This window comes from Coloeus monedula, assembly GCF_965178545.1.
Source record: "Coloeus monedula genome assembly, chromosome: 1".
In the NCBI taxonomy this organism is placed as follows: Eukaryota; Metazoa; Chordata; class Aves; order Passeriformes; family Corvidae; genus Coloeus; species Coloeus monedula.
This window is the reverse complement of record NC_138781.1, coordinates 106,717,283-106,736,472: the sequence shown is the minus strand read 5'-3', so window position 1 is coordinate 106,736,472 and position 19,190 is coordinate 106,717,283. Positions and strand designations below refer to the sequence as shown.

At 40.4% G+C, this 19,190-nt stretch overlaps 1 protein-coding gene across 1 annotated transcript in view; it reads right to left on the bottom strand.

The window, feature by feature from the left end:
* Positions 1–262: 262 nt before the first annotated feature.
* PIEZO2 (piezo type mechanosensitive ion channel component 2) overlaps positions 263–19,190 on the bottom strand; it is a gene marked incomplete at both ends in the record, with an annotated part of 288,576 nt that continues 269,648 nt past the window's right edge. Inside the window, 15 exons of the mRNA XM_082284749.1 lie at positions 263–515; positions 1,400–1,580; positions 2,904–2,983; positions 4,950–5,066; positions 6,840–7,012; positions 8,134–8,226; positions 8,652–8,840; positions 11,281–11,428; positions 12,759–12,917; positions 14,878–15,092; positions 15,198–15,345; positions 15,763–15,895; positions 16,638–16,890; positions 17,314–17,496; positions 18,009–18,267. Coding sequence (XP_082140875.1) covers positions 263–515; positions 1,400–1,580; positions 2,904–2,983; positions 4,950–5,066; positions 6,840–7,012; positions 8,134–8,226; positions 8,652–8,840; positions 11,281–11,428; positions 12,759–12,917; positions 14,878–15,092; positions 15,198–15,345; positions 15,763–15,895; positions 16,638–16,890; positions 17,314–17,496; positions 18,009–18,267 — 2,584 coding nt within the window. The remainder of the gene's footprint in view (positions 516–1,399; positions 1,581–2,903; positions 2,984–4,949; positions 5,067–6,839; positions 7,013–8,133; positions 8,227–8,651; positions 8,841–11,280; positions 11,429–12,758; positions 12,918–14,877; positions 15,093–15,197; positions 15,346–15,762; positions 15,896–16,637; positions 16,891–17,313; positions 17,497–18,008; positions 18,268–19,190) is intronic.

The following is a 19,190-nucleotide window of genomic DNA, read 5'->3' as shown; positions in this document are numbered from 1 at the left end:
TGATTAAATTACAAAGCAGTCCCCAGATTGTAGAGGAGTGGCACATTAAAAACAACAAACCATTCAACCTTCTTCACTGTTGATGCTTAATTTGAAAGGCAGCATGGATTCCTAAGGCCGTAGCTTCCAGGATTCCTTCAGTGAAAAATCATTGCTACCCAACTATAAAAGGCTTAGCTCTTAAGAGAATATTGTGCTTTTTTTCTTTTTCCTTTAAAATTCAGATTGAACCAACTTGTTTTGCAGTGTGACACCAAAGAAATCAATTAGTTTTTTCCCTAGTCCACTTGATCATGGTCTCTGGTGAGCGATACAGGAATATTAGCTTGGCATACAGGTCTTCTTCTAGTTCCAGTTCTCCAGTCTCTCGCACTAGGAAAATGTCAGTACACAGCTTCAGGATTCGGTCTACATTGGGTAGCTCCTCAAACATGATGGAGTGAGAGATCCCACTGAAAAATTCACGGACGAACTTCCCTATCACCAGGACAACTGAGGCATATAGTCCCATAATGCTGAAAAGAAAGAAAGGAAGAGTTCGAATCGTGCCTTGTAAAAGGGCAGCCAAGTGTGAGGAAGCTCATCTACATGGCTAACTGTAGTCTGTCAGCTGGGTGAACATTAACTTCTAATTAGGATCTTGTTTCTGCTGTGCTGCAGGATGAAAGAAAAGAAGATCTCTTCGAACACCACACAAATCTGGAATCATAAACAGCTGAGGCTGCTGATTAAATTGTTTAACCCCAGTTGCTGATGGTTCACATCCTGCCTGCTACAGCTGGCACGTCACAATTGGAAATTTGACAGCAGCTGGCTGCTAAAGGCAAATAATCTGTCAGGTTTCATATATAATATTTTTTACTGAAGTATATGTAACTGGTGACAAACTAACATTTACCCACTGATAATCCTTCTATGGGGACTTCTCCAAAATCCTACCTGAAGGGTGTATCTCCTGGGAATGCTTAGTGTCCTGCCTTCCTCTGTCTGTGCAGATGTATTTCGTAATTATTTCACAACCAGGGTCCTGGCTATGAGATTGGGAAGGTCACTAAAACCAGTCAGAGTTTGGGCAGAACTTGACCTGCAGCTAAACTAACATATTTTGAATTATTTCACTTCAATAGGAAATTGGTGTGAAGGGTGCTTCTGTTTTTATTCCCACCAGAAAGCAGTTAGCAGGGGTAATACTAACCTTGCAACTATTAACCCTTCTATAGATAATATTGACATGAATTTGAAAATCTCACAAAACCCCTTTTCAAAATGTTGCAACTTTCAAACACTACAACAACAAAAAAGAAATAGCCCTCCCCCCCCCCATAAATAAAGCAAATAAAGTCATCTCTACTTCTATCTTATGTACTTTATATAATTTTATGCAAAGACTTCTCCTTACCCATAACCAGCCAAGAATCCAAGGCTCGGTGGACTGACTTTATCACTGAATATGAAGAGTTCAAGACTCTCCTGAGACGTTTTTTGTCTTTTTCCAAGCTGATTCAAAACCCACCACTCACGAGCTCCCTCTTCAGATCCATTTTTGACAAGGGAAACTGTAATATTTTCCCACTTGCAGTCTATTGAAAAAAGAAGCGTTAATATATATACACCGAGAATTGCAAAAATCAAACTGAGACAGATATTTCAAACTTCAGCATTATAAAATGACTGAGCAATGCAGAAGCAAAATTTTTCCAGACTCTATTTTGCATTATTTCTGTATACAAAAGTATAAAATCCTGACTTCTGTGCTTTTTTTATCTGTAAATCTCATCTGAATCTGCACTAAATAAATAAAATATTTCATTTCACCTACATTCTCTTCTGTACAACTGTCAAATAATTTTGGTATTTTTACACCAAAATATCAATAGCATTCATCACACCTGCATTTCAGGCCTAGAGAAACACATTTAACCTGGAAGGATAGCAATCAGCTTCTGTATCTCAAAGTGAAACTATCACCATAAACCATTTATGTCTGAGATAAAAGATATTATTCTCTCTCAAAAAAAGGATGCTATGCTATTTTACGTATACTGATCAAACAGACAGGAGATGAACTCTGGTCCTTCTGAGTGTACATAAGCAGTGTACACATTAAAGCCCTTCTGAAGAATCTCAAATTAGGAACCTGACCAATGACAGTGAAGCACTCATAACTTATTGCTACTCACAGAGCTGGGCTCAGCCTCAAGAATTGTTTTTCCCAAAGAATCTAATCACTGAACCTTGACAGGAACATACTATGTAGCACTATTACTATTACACTCAAGCTCCAAATTTAGCCTCTGTTGAGAAAATTGCTCTTAGATAAAGACTTGTCCCCATTCTTCCAACCCAACAGGTTTTTCACATGTGTGTATGTGCATGGGTGCACCTATTCTGTAGGTCCATGAGTACTTGTATGGATTCTGACTGGCTGATAGCACTCTGAAATTCAATGATTTATCTAAAGTGGATTCTTTGTAGCCAATAAGGAAGGAATAGCTTAAAAAAAAACCAATGCAGTGTCATTATTTAAGCTGAGGAGCTTATTTGCAGACATGCAACACTTCTGACTGTTCACAGTAAGGTAGCAGGGAGATGTAGAGAAGTAAAACTTGAGATCACTTACACATAAAACAAAAGAAAACAGTTCCTAAAGCAGACTTGAAGGAAAGAAGGCACACTTCATCCTTAGAGCTCTTACTGTTAAATCCAAAGCTAAAACATGCAGACGCATTTTCTGCCTTATACTATATTACCTTATCTCTCCTCAAGCTTGCAGACACCAAGTAGAAACCATTTTAAGTGCATTTCAGACTGAGGTGCCCCATAACAGCTGTGAGTGTACAAATGTGAGTGCTGCCTTGCACTTCTTTAAACCATACTCTGTTCCCCATGGTCTGGAGACATACCTCTCAATAGCTGCTTTATGGGTTTTGCCAGAGAATCACTAGGAGCCTTGATGTAGTACGGGTACACTTCCTCTAATGTTCTGGAAAAAAATGAGATATCAAATATTTCATATTTTTTCACCTCTAAAATAATTTAGAAATACCTAACAGTGCTATGCACAATTCACAGCCATTCCTGGCTTAAGTTATGACTTCATAGTGCGCAGATGTCACATCTGAAAATTAGCTGGAGTTTTCAGCTACATTTTGTCAGAACTTCAGCAGAGAGTTCCATCCATAATGTCACCACTCACACACCATGAATTCCACATACCTGTGGCATGTGTGTTTGCATGGAATGTAGACTTTATATTTTGTTCCCCTTTTTAAAAAAGCTGCTTTTATAATCAGCTATAGAGTCATAAATAAAGGCAGCACATCACCAGTAGTAAACAAGCTAGAAAAATGTGGTGAGCACAGCTATTACTTCAGAATTCCAAGGTGTTTCGATAATAACACCTGAAAAGAGTGAGAATTTTTGCCAGAATTTTTCATTGGGAAATATTTTCACAGTTTTTAGGGAGATTTCAAACTTAGAAAGAAAGATGTTTGTAAAAGTTCATCCATTGTACTCAAAATCAAATCATCTTAAGTGGGAATAAATTACCAGTATCTAGAGGGAGACACATCTAATTAAAAGCAGAGACACAGCCTCAACATTTTCCTCAAATGACAAAAATTCCAGGAAAGAGGAGCTCTCAGAGAAGTCCTGTGACACTTTGCTACATTGCATACACCAGGTTGAGGAAGAACAAGGGTAGTCAATTGAAAATCCCTTCTGATCACTCCAGCAGGTCCAAGAAAATGTTAGAGCTCAGCAACTAAATTGTCCCAGCAGAGATGGTGGCAGAAAGCTCCCTGCTGAAGTATCTGAATGCCTAATAGCTGTCACAACCAGTTTTCCTTTATGACCAAGTAAAAAACCTTAAATGTACAAAATTACTGCAGGACAGGCAAATGCAGTGGTATCTTCTATGTTACTGCCTGCCTCCTGCAAAGAGAGAATTATGAATGAATTGCTTCTAACCACGAATGAGAAAAATTTATCCTCTGTGGCCCTACATCACCTTAGGAAATACTGCTGTATCTTCACGCAGCAGGAAAGAGGCATCAAGTGTTTTTTAAGTGCAATGATCACATGTGCAATAGCAGTGTGTTTGGAAGTACAAGTGTGTGTGGGTCCAGAAAAACAGCTGTGCACAGAAAAGGCAAATCTAATTTCTACCTAGTAACAGATAAGAACCTCAGAGTTTTCACAATCCCTGTTGGTTTCAGATTAAACTTTTCAACTCCTGTGGCTACAAATCAGATCAAGTGGCCTCCAGGGATGATGTGTTGGCTTAGCAGTACTTAAAAACTACTGCTGTAAAGTAATCCCCAGTGAGAAGGTGGAAGAGGAAGAGCCAGGCTCTTCAAATCTGAAAGGAGGTACCACTGCTGTTAATGCTATGAGGCTATAGCCGTAGAATAATGTTTGATATTCATATGAAGAGCATCTCTTGTGAATTTCCATCACAGGAAAAGATCTGATGTCAGAAACGACTGCAGATGTTACCCTTTGACCTCAGTTATTTAACACTTCCTTGCCAATCTTGTACTATTCAAGAGTAACAATATAAAATACAGTCTGGATGGTTATTTAGAACAAAAAAAATCCACAATACAACATCCTCAGATCAAGTTGAACAAATGTAACTCGATGGCGAGTTGAACTGTGAATATACTGAACTTGTGCTTATCCAGCAAATCAAAGAGGAGTTACTAATAGCTTCACCATGCTTGTTGTTGATGATCCAGTGTTCATGGTCCTCTCAGCCTACATTTATAATAGGAAACAAGTTTTTACCTCTAATATTACTATTACTTGGCTTCAATGCTGTTAGCATCTGTTATTAGAGTGGGATAGATGGGCAGACAAATGAAACATTTGCACAAGCTTGGCCACCTTAGGAAATCAGGCTTCAAAGGGGAAATTTTGTGCCTAAATAGAAAAAGAAAATAACTTACACCTTTTCCGGTTGACGTTTCTCCATCATTGTAGCAATAGCCCTTCTGGTATGGTTTTTTAGTGCAAAGGTAAGTTTATCTGATGCTATTTCAGCTTTGGCACCAAGGGAGAGATTTCTGTTGGAAGTAAAAGGGAAAACACATTGACAACCTACAATAAGAGCATAACCAAAGCACTTGTGTTATGAATGCAAGATCTGGTTGTCTACCTAGTCTAGCTGCACTGACCCTAGCTATCCTAGTGTGTGATAAAGCATCATGCTACCTGTACCTGAGATGGGGTGGTTTTTTCACAGAAGACATGTACCAGCCTTAAGGGTGTGTTTTTCTAACTGCCTATGCCTTTGCATGTATTACAGGACAAGGATGACAGATTAATGTCGTTTTGCTTACTTTAGGCAATGGGACCATTCGGTGCCAGGACAGCTAAGGATGTTGCAGTCAGCTACAGCTTCCCTGGAGAAAGATGTGTCTGACAGACTGACAGGACCTCCTTGCCTCGCCCCCAGGCTTCACTCCAGCTGCAGAACACAACTGGGGCGAGATCAGCTTTTGCACAATGCCTTAGGCCATGCCCATGCAGCAGCTGGGTGAGGCAGCTCCTGGGCTGCTGGGGGCTGCAGAGAAACACCCCCGGCAGATGATGGGAAAAGGCAGAAAATGTGTATGCTGCCTCAGTGACACAACAGGCACACCTCACTGCTGCTTGTGGCCTCCTGGCCTAGATGAAAGGCAGCAGTTAAGGAGGAGGTCACTGTGGCAAGTCTGTAACACAGTCATTCATGATCACCATGTACTCCACAAGATAAAATTTGAGGGTGAAAAAGGTCTCTTTCCACTAGTGCATGAATGCCTGTAGCTATGAAATCATATGAGCACACTGAGTAGCAGTACTAAAAATTAATATAAGGCTCAGAAATGATGGAGTGATGTAATTCACTAGCTAACAGTCTGTTCTTCTGGGAAAATAAGGGGGAGGGGGTGTCAAATAAAGTTGAATTAAGGCTGCAGATTCATTACAAGCCTATTTCTGACTGTGGAAGAACAGACTCAGCATGTTCAGAGCTCCCACAGTGATTCAGCTGACCTGCCTCTTGTGCATAGTCTTTTCTTACAACAATCCCGCTTCTACTTCAAACAAAACATGTCAATAGTGAGGCTGCAAAGGAATTTAATTTCCATGGAGTGATGACTTAACTCCAGTGTAATCCAGCAATGTACAGGAATCCCAGCTGGCAGACAGTAGCCAGAAAATGACCTTGATGACTGGGTGTGCTCTAGCCTGCGTACAGCACCTTTATAGTCTAGGCTGTCTCTTTCAAAAACTCCATTGTAAAGTTAGTTCACTGGGGCCAAAGTCTCAAGTGAACAGACAAAGGTCTCAACAAAATACATCTGTGCCATTGTTATGGTATTTACACATAAAAATAGTTTGTATCAGTTCCAGACTCCCTTAATAAGAGGACCGAGAACTTCTGTTTGTATTTCCTCCTAGGCGTTCTGCCTTAATGAGGTCTAAGTATTCGCTTTCCAGAAATGCTAACAAGGTTGTTGTTAGAAGCAGTTCATTTGAACATCTCCATCTAAAACAGGCTAAAATTTTCTTACTTTTTCCCCTTCTCATCAAGTCCCATTGAAAATTCCACCTTGAAATTTTAAATAATCTATTTGGTAGTGGCTCCACTTTATTTTTTGAGATGTGCAGGCAACAGATGTTTTTGTGGGTAACAAAGGTGACTTCTCTCTGTCTCTCTCCCTCCTACTCTCAGTTTTTTGCTCTGCCATACAATTGAATTTGCTGAAGAACTAAGCCAAAAATGCAGCGTGGAACTGTTCTACTGAGCCAATGCTTGGCAAATGATCCATCCACCTCGTAACAGCTTTAATTACCTCTGAATGGTCCATGAAAGAACTACAGTGAAAGCAGCATCAAAGTCTAGAAGTCCCTGTATCATTTTCTTTCTACTGGGAGGGCTGATGGTCCATAAAGAGTTTGAATTCCCTTCTAGATCTGCTCGAGTTATATCTTCTCTTGCATAGCCCTCTAGAAACTGCAAAGCAGCCTGTAGGTGCAGAAGAGGAAAAGACAATTTCAGTGTGGTGATAGTCACAAGACACAGAGCCGCGTTTCCCAGTCAGACAGATTTGTAAATGCTCAATTAATTGTAAGTGCAGTGGTGTGCACTGAGTGTTTTCCTCAGGTACCAGCTGGGGCTTGAGATAGGAAGGGGAATCAACAAAGTACAGCCAAGCTAAAAAGGCAAAACAAAAATGGCCTCATTGTTTGATGGCCATGTTGGCCAAAGTGATTCTGAAATTTCATGAAGTAAACTCTGTAGAGTCCATTTAAACTCGAGTTAAAATTTTACTCTGTCTTTTGTTAAGTATCTTTCTGCATGGAAGAGTGTCTGCAAAGCATAAAGCAACTTGGACCTTGTAACTTCCAAATGGATCTAGGTTACAATAGTAGTGCTATTATACATGGGCTATTTGGTAGGATCTAATACAAAATTCTAATATCGAATTCTTGAATGGGCTAGTAGCAAGCACTTCTTTTAAAGTTATATCTGATCAAATGCCAGTTACATTAGCAATGCAACATCTCCTACTAATTACTAGTTTTTTCCTGTAGAAACTTGTGAAAACTGGGCCTGTTGCTCCATGAAACACTGAGATGAGACTATGCTTAAATGCTTATGTTTTGACATTTTAATGTCAAAACATTTCTGGGCTACGCGCGCTTTCTTTTGACAGCACCACCACTCCTCACTGGGAGGTGAAAGATGTGTGTACTCTAGGAAGGGCATGGGGCTTAAAAGTGCACAAGACACTTGTGTCCCCACAGCATGTTTTTATTGGCAGTACACAAACAGCATCACATCTCCTGAAGGTTTGTGTCATTTACAGGGGAGGGTTTCATTCAGACAACGGGACAACTAGGGTTTCTGCCTTCCAGGATTTTGTGCAAAGATGACTACACTAATGGTAGCTTGTCTCATAACCCAGCCCTGTCCTGACAAATGACGTCTGAACTTTTATTCATGCAAATCCTCTTTATAGAAATATCTTCCAATTGATGACAGCACTCATGACCACTTATAACTACACGAACAAAACTCACAAAAGGCCTCCATGGAAACATGCACACATTTTTAAGTAACGAGGTATTCTACATTTCACTTACGGTGTTACCCGTATAGCTTCTCAGAAATTCATTGAACTCATTCGCATCCAAACTTTTGAGCTGATTCTGCTGAGCACTCATGGTAAAAATAGGCTGGGAAACAAAAGAACACATGCTTATCACATTTACTTCACCTTGGCTGCTACATACTCAGTACAGCATCCTGTGCATCACAGTCCAAGACAATTATGGCACTCAATTCAATAAGACAAGGTTATAGTCTCATTCCACTGAGATGCAAGCTACCTACAATTATCTTGTATCTACTATGTGGACCTGTAGGATAATTTATTCAGTTTCCACTGCAAGTAGATTCTGGTTTTAACTTGAAAATGAAGATAACATTTTACGTCTGTGATAAACTAACATGTTTTTAAACCCAAAAAGGGTAATTTATGGAAGCTTGCCGGGTACCTTGCATAAAGCAAGAGAGTTCAATTCAATGAAAGGAAGAAGAAATAGCACAAGGAAATACAGTGCAAAAACAGAGTTTGCTTTTAGTGTTTCTTCTTTTTTACCTGATAGCCTCCTAGAGTTATTGTGATTGATACATCTAGAGGCTTGTTGGTGATGCCTGCAACAGATTTGATTAAAGACATGAAGAGCAGTGGGAACCAGACAATACAAATCAGCAAGACGATAATCATGCCACCCATTCCATACTTCACAACTTTCTTTTTCTTCTGGCCTCTTGGTTGGGGATATCTCTGCAAAAGCAAACAGCAATATGGTAATGTCTCTTCTATCAGACCTACACTTCATGTGATTTGATGGGTGAATATATAGCAATCTTAAGGGTTCCCATCTCTTGTGGTAATTTTCTACCCCATGTCAGGCCAGCTATTTTTGAGATTTTTTTAGCCAAACCTGCACAGACACCTGATTTCTGATGACAACAGAGAAAAGTGACAAATGAACCCAAATCAAGTGCGTGTTCAGTGTGAAAAATATTGTAAACCTCTGTGACTTTGATTCTTTGGAACCATAAAGAAGGGAGAAATTGGGTAGGATAATTTGATTTTTTTTTTGTCTAAGTGCAAGCATGAACTCACAAGAACAAAATATAAAATAATTGCAGAAACAGTGATACAAAAATTGGTTCCAAAAACTGCTATTGTGAAGGAATCACTTTCTTATATTTGCATTTCCAAAAAGTTTTCTATCAAAACTCCTTAAGGCAGACTTCTTCCCACAGATCTTGAAATTATGCAAACTGTATATTGTGGGGGATGGAGGGAGCAGGGAAAGTGCCAGCAACTGACATTCACAATCAGTAAAATGTCTGATATTGCACTACCTCCACATTCATTTCACACCTCACTTACAGTATTTCTAAGAGTTCACCGGCTTGATCCAATCTGTTTCTAGTGAATTCCACACCAACTGCAATTAACTAATGTTTAAAATTTTGTTGCTTTTCCTAAAATCTTGATACTGCTGATGTAACATCCTTCTTTTTTTTTAGCTTCTGAGGACAAAAGTGACTGCTTTTCTTCTCCCTTCAAAGCAGATCACATGGCATGTCTGTTTTGCCTTGCCCGTACTTCTTGTCCTCTGTTATTTGCCTCATGACTGAATACTCTTAATACTTTCACCATCCTGTAAAATGTCTAGCTTTAGCTGTAATTTATTTTGGTGTAATTCTCTTACAGGATTTAACTCTGCAGTGTTTAGTAGCCTGTCCTCCATGCACTGTATACCACATGTGCAAAATAAAGATGCACTGAACTGCACTGCACCTCAAACACACCAGGAATCTGGCTCTCAGGAAATTGTTCTTGCTTTGCAACATGAATCCATAAAGCCCTATGAGAATATTAAATTTGTAATACAATGCTATATTTAAAACCAATTATTTACTTTGCAAAAGCAGTGTATCAAGTAATTTGTCTCATGCTACAGAATACTGTTTTCATTAAAATATAGTGTCAAAATCAGCAGGGGTATATTATTTGTCTGCAGGAGATTAGTTCAGGCACCTTTAATGATGTTACAGAACACTTCAGAGAGACTCTAGCTGTTCAAGTACTCAGTGAAAGACACAGAACCAAAGTACCTTGAACAACACTCACAATGTCATGAGAGAGTTATTTTGCTGTATGGCATTAGCACACACATGCCAGCTGAGGCATGGAAATATTCCCACATCAGATCTCTGCTACACATAATGTGAGTTGTAGCGTAAAAAAAATGCAGTGAGATGGAGAGTCAGCGTAGAACTGGGTTATTACTTCTCTGACTCCTGAAGTTCTTCAGAACTCCTTCCATTCATGGCAGAAGTGGGAGTCTGAGAAAAAGCCTATATGCAAGATTTGTGTGCACTTTAGCTCTGAGTTAATCTAAGTGACATACTTGGAAAGTAATTGCCATTAAGAGACAGGATTATAATAAAAGTAGAAATACGTCAGTAACACTTAAAAATAAATCCATTTCAATGCAGATGTAGAATTTCTGACTGGTTTGGTCACTCTTAAAATAATGTTTAATTTCTCTTTCAAATTGGCAAAATAAGCAAGCATATGGTTGCAATCTTTATAGCAGTTATAAAGAATCCAAAATGTGCAAGTTTAATTTGAACTGAAGCTTAAATGATTTAAAGACACTGAAATTTCATTGAGACAAATGGTGGGTTTATCTGGCCTGCAGTTCAGTTCTGGATGTGCAGGGACTCTCCTGAGACAAAGGACCCAGCTGAGTTCCCTCTGCAGTTACATGAACCTGGTGTGCCTGGGACGTACGCTGTGGGGCATGCACTTCCTTCTACTGACCTTTGTCCTCAGCTGCAGCTTCCCTGCTGCTCCAGGTTACTCTTTTAATTCTGTGTGAGACCGTGTGAATACCAGGACTTCCAACTCCCGCCTTGAAACCCAGGCATGCAATTAAGCCAGCAGGCATGTGCTTGTGGAGTTCACATTAATGGTGGAAAAATCAGCTGGGCACAAAAGAGAAGCCACTTGAAGTTTCACTTGTGGTGGCTGACAACTAATGTGAAGTACCCAACAGTCTGAATATTTCTGAACACAAGTGCCAGGCATATCTTCCAACAAACTTTTTATGGTGGATTTCTCAATTATTTAGGGACTCATGATTATTTCCCTTCTGCATGGGGGAGAGAAGGCCTGAATCACTCATAGGGGGCTTCCTTACTTTTTCTGATTCTCGCCAACACTTCAGGATGAATATATGAGCATAGATATCTTCAACACAGATCCAGCTGGAAAGACTGAGAGTGGTATCAGTCCAAACCCAGTCCATTACTGCTCTCAGCTCAGTCAAAAATGGAACTAGGCGGAAGCTGAAGAGAGACCACAGCAGGTAACTTGTCAGAAATAGAGGCATCACATCCAGCAAGCACAGCAAGTGTACATAAGATAAAAGGGAGAATTAAGACAACATAAAAAGAGCTTAATGGGGGATTTCGTAAACACAAATACATTCACATCCTGAAATTGCCATAGCTCATGTTACTCTAGATCTACTTGCCAGGCCATAAACATGCTTTTACATCATTATGCCCAGTAATTGTGATTGAGACGCTGGTGGAATAGTACAAGACTTTCCTGTATCCCTAATTTCCTCTGACCTGGGAGTGGAGGACATGTTTTCCATAGGATGGTGGGAATTAGTTTTATACCTCCTTACACCAAGTCTTGCATGGCATCTTTGCAGTAGGTGGGCAGCCCTCAGTTGCATATGGAACTGGGCTTTGTGACTCAGGATTAAGCAGCAGAAGAAGGTGGAAATCAACAGGAAATGAACACGCATAGAGCAGCTACTCAAAGTGCATCATTCCCTTTCCTAGTCCCACACTTTCCTGATCAGCCACATCTCAAAGAGTATTTCATGTGAGGAAAGCTTTCTTCTGTAACTTGTCCTTGGAAAGCAAGGAGCCTACAGTGCAAATACTGTGAAAAGGCCAAAATTATTCTGTTTTTTCTGTGAAATCCATATATGCTCCAAACTGGCTTAATCACAAGACGACTGTAACAGTGTAAGTGGAGGGTGTGGTCTGCCTCTGTAAAACCACCTTTCACTCCGAGGTGATGCTATGCCTGTTCCTTGCACTAACACTCCGAACTCCTGAGAGCTTCCAATGTGCAACACTTCTCAAAGCAAACATTTCTTTTTGTGCTTATTTTTCAGTGCTTACTTCTCAGGTGTGTTTTCTTTCATTCTATTCCTTTCACCTGCTGAGGTAGAGCCTGTAGACCTGCTCCAAGGGTCTCCTTGGGACTGGACACCTTACTGCTTTTTTGGACTGCAAAACTAATAACATTACCTGTTTTCTAGCACAATGTGTAGCCCCTATGTCTGTTTACAAAGGTGATTTCTTAGAAGTGTTAAAAATGTCTCTTTCTTAGGGGACTGAATGGCTGACTGGTGTATCAGGCTTCTGTTTTCAGACTGGGAGATGGAATTTTGTGAAGTTTGCCTTCCAGAGGTAGATTTTTCTTTTTTCTTGTGGACTACAGGGGGACCTATGGCATATAGAGAGCATGCTGCGCAAAATTTACTGTCTTATTTACAGCAGCCTGAGAAGAAAAGACATTAATAACCCCAGCATTTCACTACAGCAGATCTTTATTGCACAAAAGAAAGAAAAAAGGCAGTAAGTCTATGCTTACCCTTGAAATAAGAACAGGTTGACATAGTTGTAACTTTTTGTGAGGAAGTTGCCAAGAACACGAGTTGGATATCCACAGCGTATCTGATAAGCTGATAAGCCAAAATAAACACATTTCACAAAATACCAGAGCTGGGCAACCGTGTTCTGGCTAAATTTCCTGTAAAGGAAAGGATAGACAAAGGAAAATGATGAGCTTTTTGTATGACCAAATTAGCTTGAAATGTTTTTTTGCTCCTGGCAGTTTCCTCTTCCTGAGGTCCTGTGAAAAGCCCTTGGTTGCTGACCCCAGGGCAGGGTTAAAACAGAATTGGAAAGACACTGAATGAGAAAAGTCTAAAACCAGCATCCATTGCCACCTCAGGGTCACAGGGGAGAGACTGGGAATAGGCTCTCCAAAGAGTGAGGGCTTGGGGCAGTGCCCTCTCCCTCCGGATGCTGGCGGTCCCCTGCTGCCCAACACAGACCAGTCTTCCTCAGCCCCCATGATGGCACAACCCCCTGTGAGCCCTGGGTAGGGGCTCAATCAAGGCAGCTTTGGTGGCTATTTGTGTTCATGGCAGCACCTCATACAGGAATTTAAGACGGAGTGACCTGTGAAAATATTTTTCACCCTTCCCTGCTTGATCCAAGTCTTTTTCGAACAAATAGTTCAGAAACCTGGGTTTTGTGTATCTCTGAAGACGGAGATCCCAGAACCTGTCTGAGGAACCTGCTCCAGTGTTCAACAACAGTCAAGAGTTTTCATCATATCTAACTGGAATTTCCCTTTTTTCCCAACTTGTGCCCTCTTGTCCTGTCTGAAAACAGCTTAGCTTCTTCTCAATGCCCTATTAATAGGCAGCTGGAGCCAGCTCTTCACTTTCTCTTCTTGAGACTGAACTAACCCTCAACCTCTCCTCACATGTGCCATTTCTCGTTGCTATTCAATAGCACAGTGGATCTGCAGCAGATGCCTCATGATGTACAGGATTTGTCAGCCAGTCATAACCCAATATTTTCATTTAAATCCCACGGAAGTATTTTAATTAAGAAATTTGCAGCGATTTCCAAGACTCAATTTGACTTAGAAGGAATACAGGATGTTTCAGATGCAGATTTGAGATTAACAACTTGATAGAGCTTTCCCAAAAAGCACAGACAGAGTCAAAATTATTTTATTTCATAACAATTCTCAATGTGCAGTAGCTAAGAGATCCATTTGAAAAAGGATTTTCTATTTTTTTCAAATTTGGGCACAATTGCTAATGCACTGAGGAAAAATAAAACATTTCTTTTTGAGAAAAAGTGAGACTTTTCAGCCTTTCTTTACACTGCAAACCTATTTTGTTTTCCCCAGTAAAATAACTTGACTGTTAATGAAGTGTAATGTGCCCAGGTGACTCACTCAATTTCCATGGACAGTCAATGGAGTGAGGGAAATACCTCAAGGCAACTTAAAGTAGGAAAAGGGGAGTTAGCCAAACATTAGGGAGGGAGCTTTAACACCTCTGCACTGCAGACTGCAGTGGTCAGTGCCCTGAGCCATGAAATGAAACATGTTAGATTTGGGAGTGAGTCTGACCAAGCATGTGACACTAAATTTCGTGCAGCAGGTGACCATCTCCACATCACCTCCAGAGCCAAGTGGCAGGAGCATGGGAGGAGAAATTTGCTCTTCAGAACAGACACATATTTTAGACATTCCTCAGTTTAAGGAGATTTAAATCCACAGTTCACACATTTCAGCAAAGTGCTAAGTTACTCTGAGGGAGACATTTTCTACTCGCTCTTCTAAAGCAGCATGCAGCAGTCTTGGGAGCAGGGAACTGGATCAGAGGCCAACATTGTCTCAGCTGAAGGCTCTAATCACTCAATTACAGGCAATTTCTCTTTCACCTGCTTGCATTTTGGCCTAAATCGAGAATATTTCTGTACATATATATCTAATTCTTCCTCAAAATTACGTTGGCCACAGTTACTGCTGTGGAAATGCATTCCAACTTTCTGCTTAGAAATGAGACGAAGAAGAAACTTGTTCATGATCCCAAAGCCTAGCTATAAGCACCTCCAGTTTAAATACAAACAACTTGGTAGAGCATCAGCATTTAACCCATATTGTTTGTTTAGAAGGGTTATACCTTTCTGTCACTCCAGGCAAGATAAAGAACATCCAGAAATGTATTCCAAAAACAAGGATGACCTGGAAGATGACTTTTCCCATGACAGTCTTTTTGAGGTACAGTGCTCGATCTACCACCATGGTACCAAACTGAATGAGCACCATCACCAAAAATGCCTCTGGGACCTGGTCCTCTGATAATGAAGAGGTGATATCTGCTGCAGCAGAGTGTTTCTGAAAAGCAAAATATAAGGGTGGTCAAAGAAAAAGGACACTTGCATGGTATTTAGCATCTCCAACATGTAAATCCTGCTGAGGAGAGATGCCTCTGTGACATACCCCAAAAGCCCAAAATCCAAACACAATGATGATGAAGTCCACTGTATCTGCGAGGAACATCAGCACGTACACATCAGTCACTGCACTGTAGTCTGGATGAATAAGGTTGTAGAAAAACTGTCGGATGGGCACGTACACCTGGAGAGTCCTAAAACAAAATAGACCACAATGTCATTTAACAGCACATAACTCACACTGAAGAAAGTAAAGGCTGAGTGTGGTATGATTAATATTTTTAAAGATATCTAAGATCTACTCTGACAGCCTTCACAGGACTGCAGAGACACCAGTCCTTTGTTCTGATTACTTCCAAACCCCTGTATTAGGATTTGTTCAGTAGAAATATATACAGCCAACCAAGTTCACATGGGATACTTAGCTTTTTTATCAGGCAGATGCTATTTGAACAACTGCCGATTTGTCTGATGTTCAGCTGGTAGGACATCTGCATACAATGAACACTTGAATTAACAGCAGTAGTAGCCTGCTCCCTTTAAAATGCTGGTGTACTGCTTTACTGTTTGGAACCTCCCCCCAAACCCACACAACTCCTCATATTGCTCACTTTTTAATTGTAAAAGCTTTGGCTTTGATCATTTGTTCTCGAAACTTTTCCATGAGAAGCTCTTTTCTAGATTTTTGTTTGATGCTTAACACACTGCTTCCCTTCTGACTGCTGTTCCGTGTACTAGTACTTCCTGGAAAAAAGGGAGGGAAAGAGAAGTCAATTCAAAAGAAGAGTTTAAATACTAAAGCTAGAAAGTAATAACTCTTGAGACTTCCATCTCATATGACTCCCACATTTGAAATAAGCTTTGAAATGAATTCTTCTGCTTTTTTTCCCCCCAATATGATAAAATCTTGAGAGCAGCCAGTAAAGGTTTAACCACTGGCAGACCAAAACTTGATTAATAGCTACAAAAAGAGAAGACTAGAGATAAAAGCAAGTATTTGACTGATCTGACTCAGATACCTCAATTGATATTACATACATTTAGGCTAGAGTACTCCCGCCCTTTTTACAAGATGGCACATGTAATCTCTTTCAATATACCCAATAAAAACATTTTCTCAGTTCAAGTGTCTACAAATGTAGATATGAAAAATACATATGCTTTGCATTCCCTCTAGCTGGAGATTATGCTGGACCAGAACTTCTGGATCTGGGCCACACTGAGCATTCCTTTCCCAGCTTTTGGATAATGTCATTTTAAAAACATAATGAATCACAAAGTATGGCTCTTCATTTGAACTTTAGGAAGGCTTGGAGTGTGTTCAAACATGAAGATACATTGATTCATATCCTATTTCACCACTGAGAAACAGCAGCAATCAGGAGCTCCTGGGAGCTCCGCAGCAACTGGCCCAAGGTTTCAGCAGAATGATCCTATGGGAAATGAACAATTTTCCTCCAAATCCTAGAAATGCCATGACATTTACCTCTCTTGGATCTGTGTGAGGAGAAGCTGGACCTGTGAGAAAGCTGGGATATGCTGCTAGAACTCTTTCTCCTGATAGCAGTCTGCTGCTCAGGGAAGTGGACATGGATGGACTCCACTGATGCAGCAAGATTGACAGATTTCAAAGAGGCAGAAGAGTCTCTCCTGCCTCCTGTCAGAGAGAGCTCATCATCTGTATCCTCTTTATTACTGGAGCTATCTCCTTTCTCATCTTCATCCCACAGTCCATGGCACTAGTGGAAAAACAAGAAGAGAACATATCAAGCCTGTATTTCTGTCACAGAATTTATCACAGGCATTGCTCAGCTCAGTCATGTGTTCACATGGGAGGAGACAAATTCATTGTGTTGGGATATCATAGAATCACTTTGGTTGCAGAAATTCTTTAAGATCATCAGTTCAACTATTAACCCAGCCCTGCCAAGTCCACCACTAAATCATGTCCCTCAGTGCCACATCTAAATGTCTTTTAAACACTTCCAGGGATAGTGACTCAATCACTTCCCTGGGCAGCCACTTCTAATCCTCAGCAACCCTTTCATGGAAGACATTTTTCCTGATACCCAAATGAATGACTTCCTTATATCACACGAGTGACTTAAAGAATGGAAACAAAAAATTAATATAACATAAGAAACTACCTGAACCCAGATTACCTTTAAAATGGATCTATGGAAGAATAAAGCAAGAAGCTGAACAAGATCATAGTGCACATAACCCTCTTTCTTCTCAATGCCAATAATATTGGGTGGATGGTAAGGTTTATCTTTTGTGTAATCCACGTGTTTATTCCAAGGAAAGAAGCCAAACTGGAAGAAGTATTTGATGACAATGGCCACCTGTTTGGAAACACAACAGACATGGGGTGTTTTATAAGCATATATAATAGCCTCATGACAATAAGAGGGATAAAACATGACCACTTTGTCAGTTTTATGAGAACATAAACAAGCATATTCATTACTACAGAGGAATAACACTTCACATTTTTTCAGTAATAAAGTCAATCAACATTCACCAACAGATGATACTCAGTGGTACTTGAGATACCACAAGCAGTGAATTCTGTCTCTTGGTTAACAATTACATAGCAACAGTTTGCAAATGGTCTGTTCTTGTGAGAACTGCTTTACATGCCAAGAAGGATATTGCTCATTGCAATGAAGGAAATAACAAACAAGATCATTCTGTACCACAAAAGTTGCTGAGGGCTTTAGCAAATATTTGTTTTACTGTGAAGGGCTGAAGGCCCACCCCTGATCCTAGAGATCAAAACCAGAAAAGAGACCATGCAAAGCTTACAACTTCAGTTTTCTGTGTTAGACATGGGCTTGCAAAGCCAGCAGCATACCTCAGTGTAGACAATGGCTGTCATCCAGAAGCGTTTGCTTGGCCGAGGAACAGATAGCATGGCCCACAGGAATATAAGGATGGGAAGCACCAGGGTTATCATGGAGGCAGAGATCATGTGGTTAAGGATGATTACAAAATAGCACACCATTTCTGACCGGGCCACCAGTGTGTTGTACAGGGCATAAATAAGGAGCAAGACTCGAGGCTGACCAACGTAGAACTTCTCTGACTCCTCCAGCTCGTCATCACGAAACATCCTGTGAGGAGCAGAGTACAACAAATGAACTGACATGAACTTCACAAGAGCTGCTTTTCAAATTGCTACCTCTTTCCTTTTGAAAAGTATTAAATTCTCCTGCTAAGCCAAATGGAGGGAAAAAAAAAGGAAGGGGGGGATTTGGTATTATAATCAAATAGCCTGATTCTAAGCTCAGAAAACAAGAATTTCAAGCAAAGCAACTAGAAGCACTGATTTCCCATTTTTTAATTTACCCAGAAAGAGAATCAGCCCGGCCTAAGAACTTTTACAAACATGGCTTTCCTACAGCTGCCCGACCAACATATCTCATGCAAATCATGCAATACTGGTGTGGATTCACATCTGATTTATCAACACAGATAGGAATTTGGAGAAAAAACAGAGGTACATCACAAGACCTATATTATGAATCATCCAGGGGCATAAGACTAGAACATAATAAATTCCCTTGAGCATTAGATGTGCCCAATCTTCTCATTATATGACTCAAATAAATATAAAGGCAGTGACTTTCATACACTCTTCATAATTCTCTCTGCTTTTCATAAAGTTTCCTGGCCTGAGAAGAGATCTTACTGAAAAGCAAAAATTGCTATGGAAAACCAGAAGACAAGACATTGCATCTGACAAAGTCAGATCTATCCACCCTCTCTCTCTGTGGGTGCAGTCAGGCTGAACGGCAGTTCTGTGGTTTAAGATTTTGCTCCTGTATTTGGGGAAGCCCTCCCCAACTGAGTCAGGCCAGAAAGCAGATGAAGGAGTGCAGTGGCACCATCCCCACCTCAATGCTGGTTGTGCTACTGAGCACAGTGTCTAAGGGGCAAAGAAGGGAACATCCTCTCCCTTATGAAGCACCTAGCAAGGTGGTGTCTCTATATAACCCTCAGCTCCCATTGGCTTAAACAAAAACTGCCAAAGGTC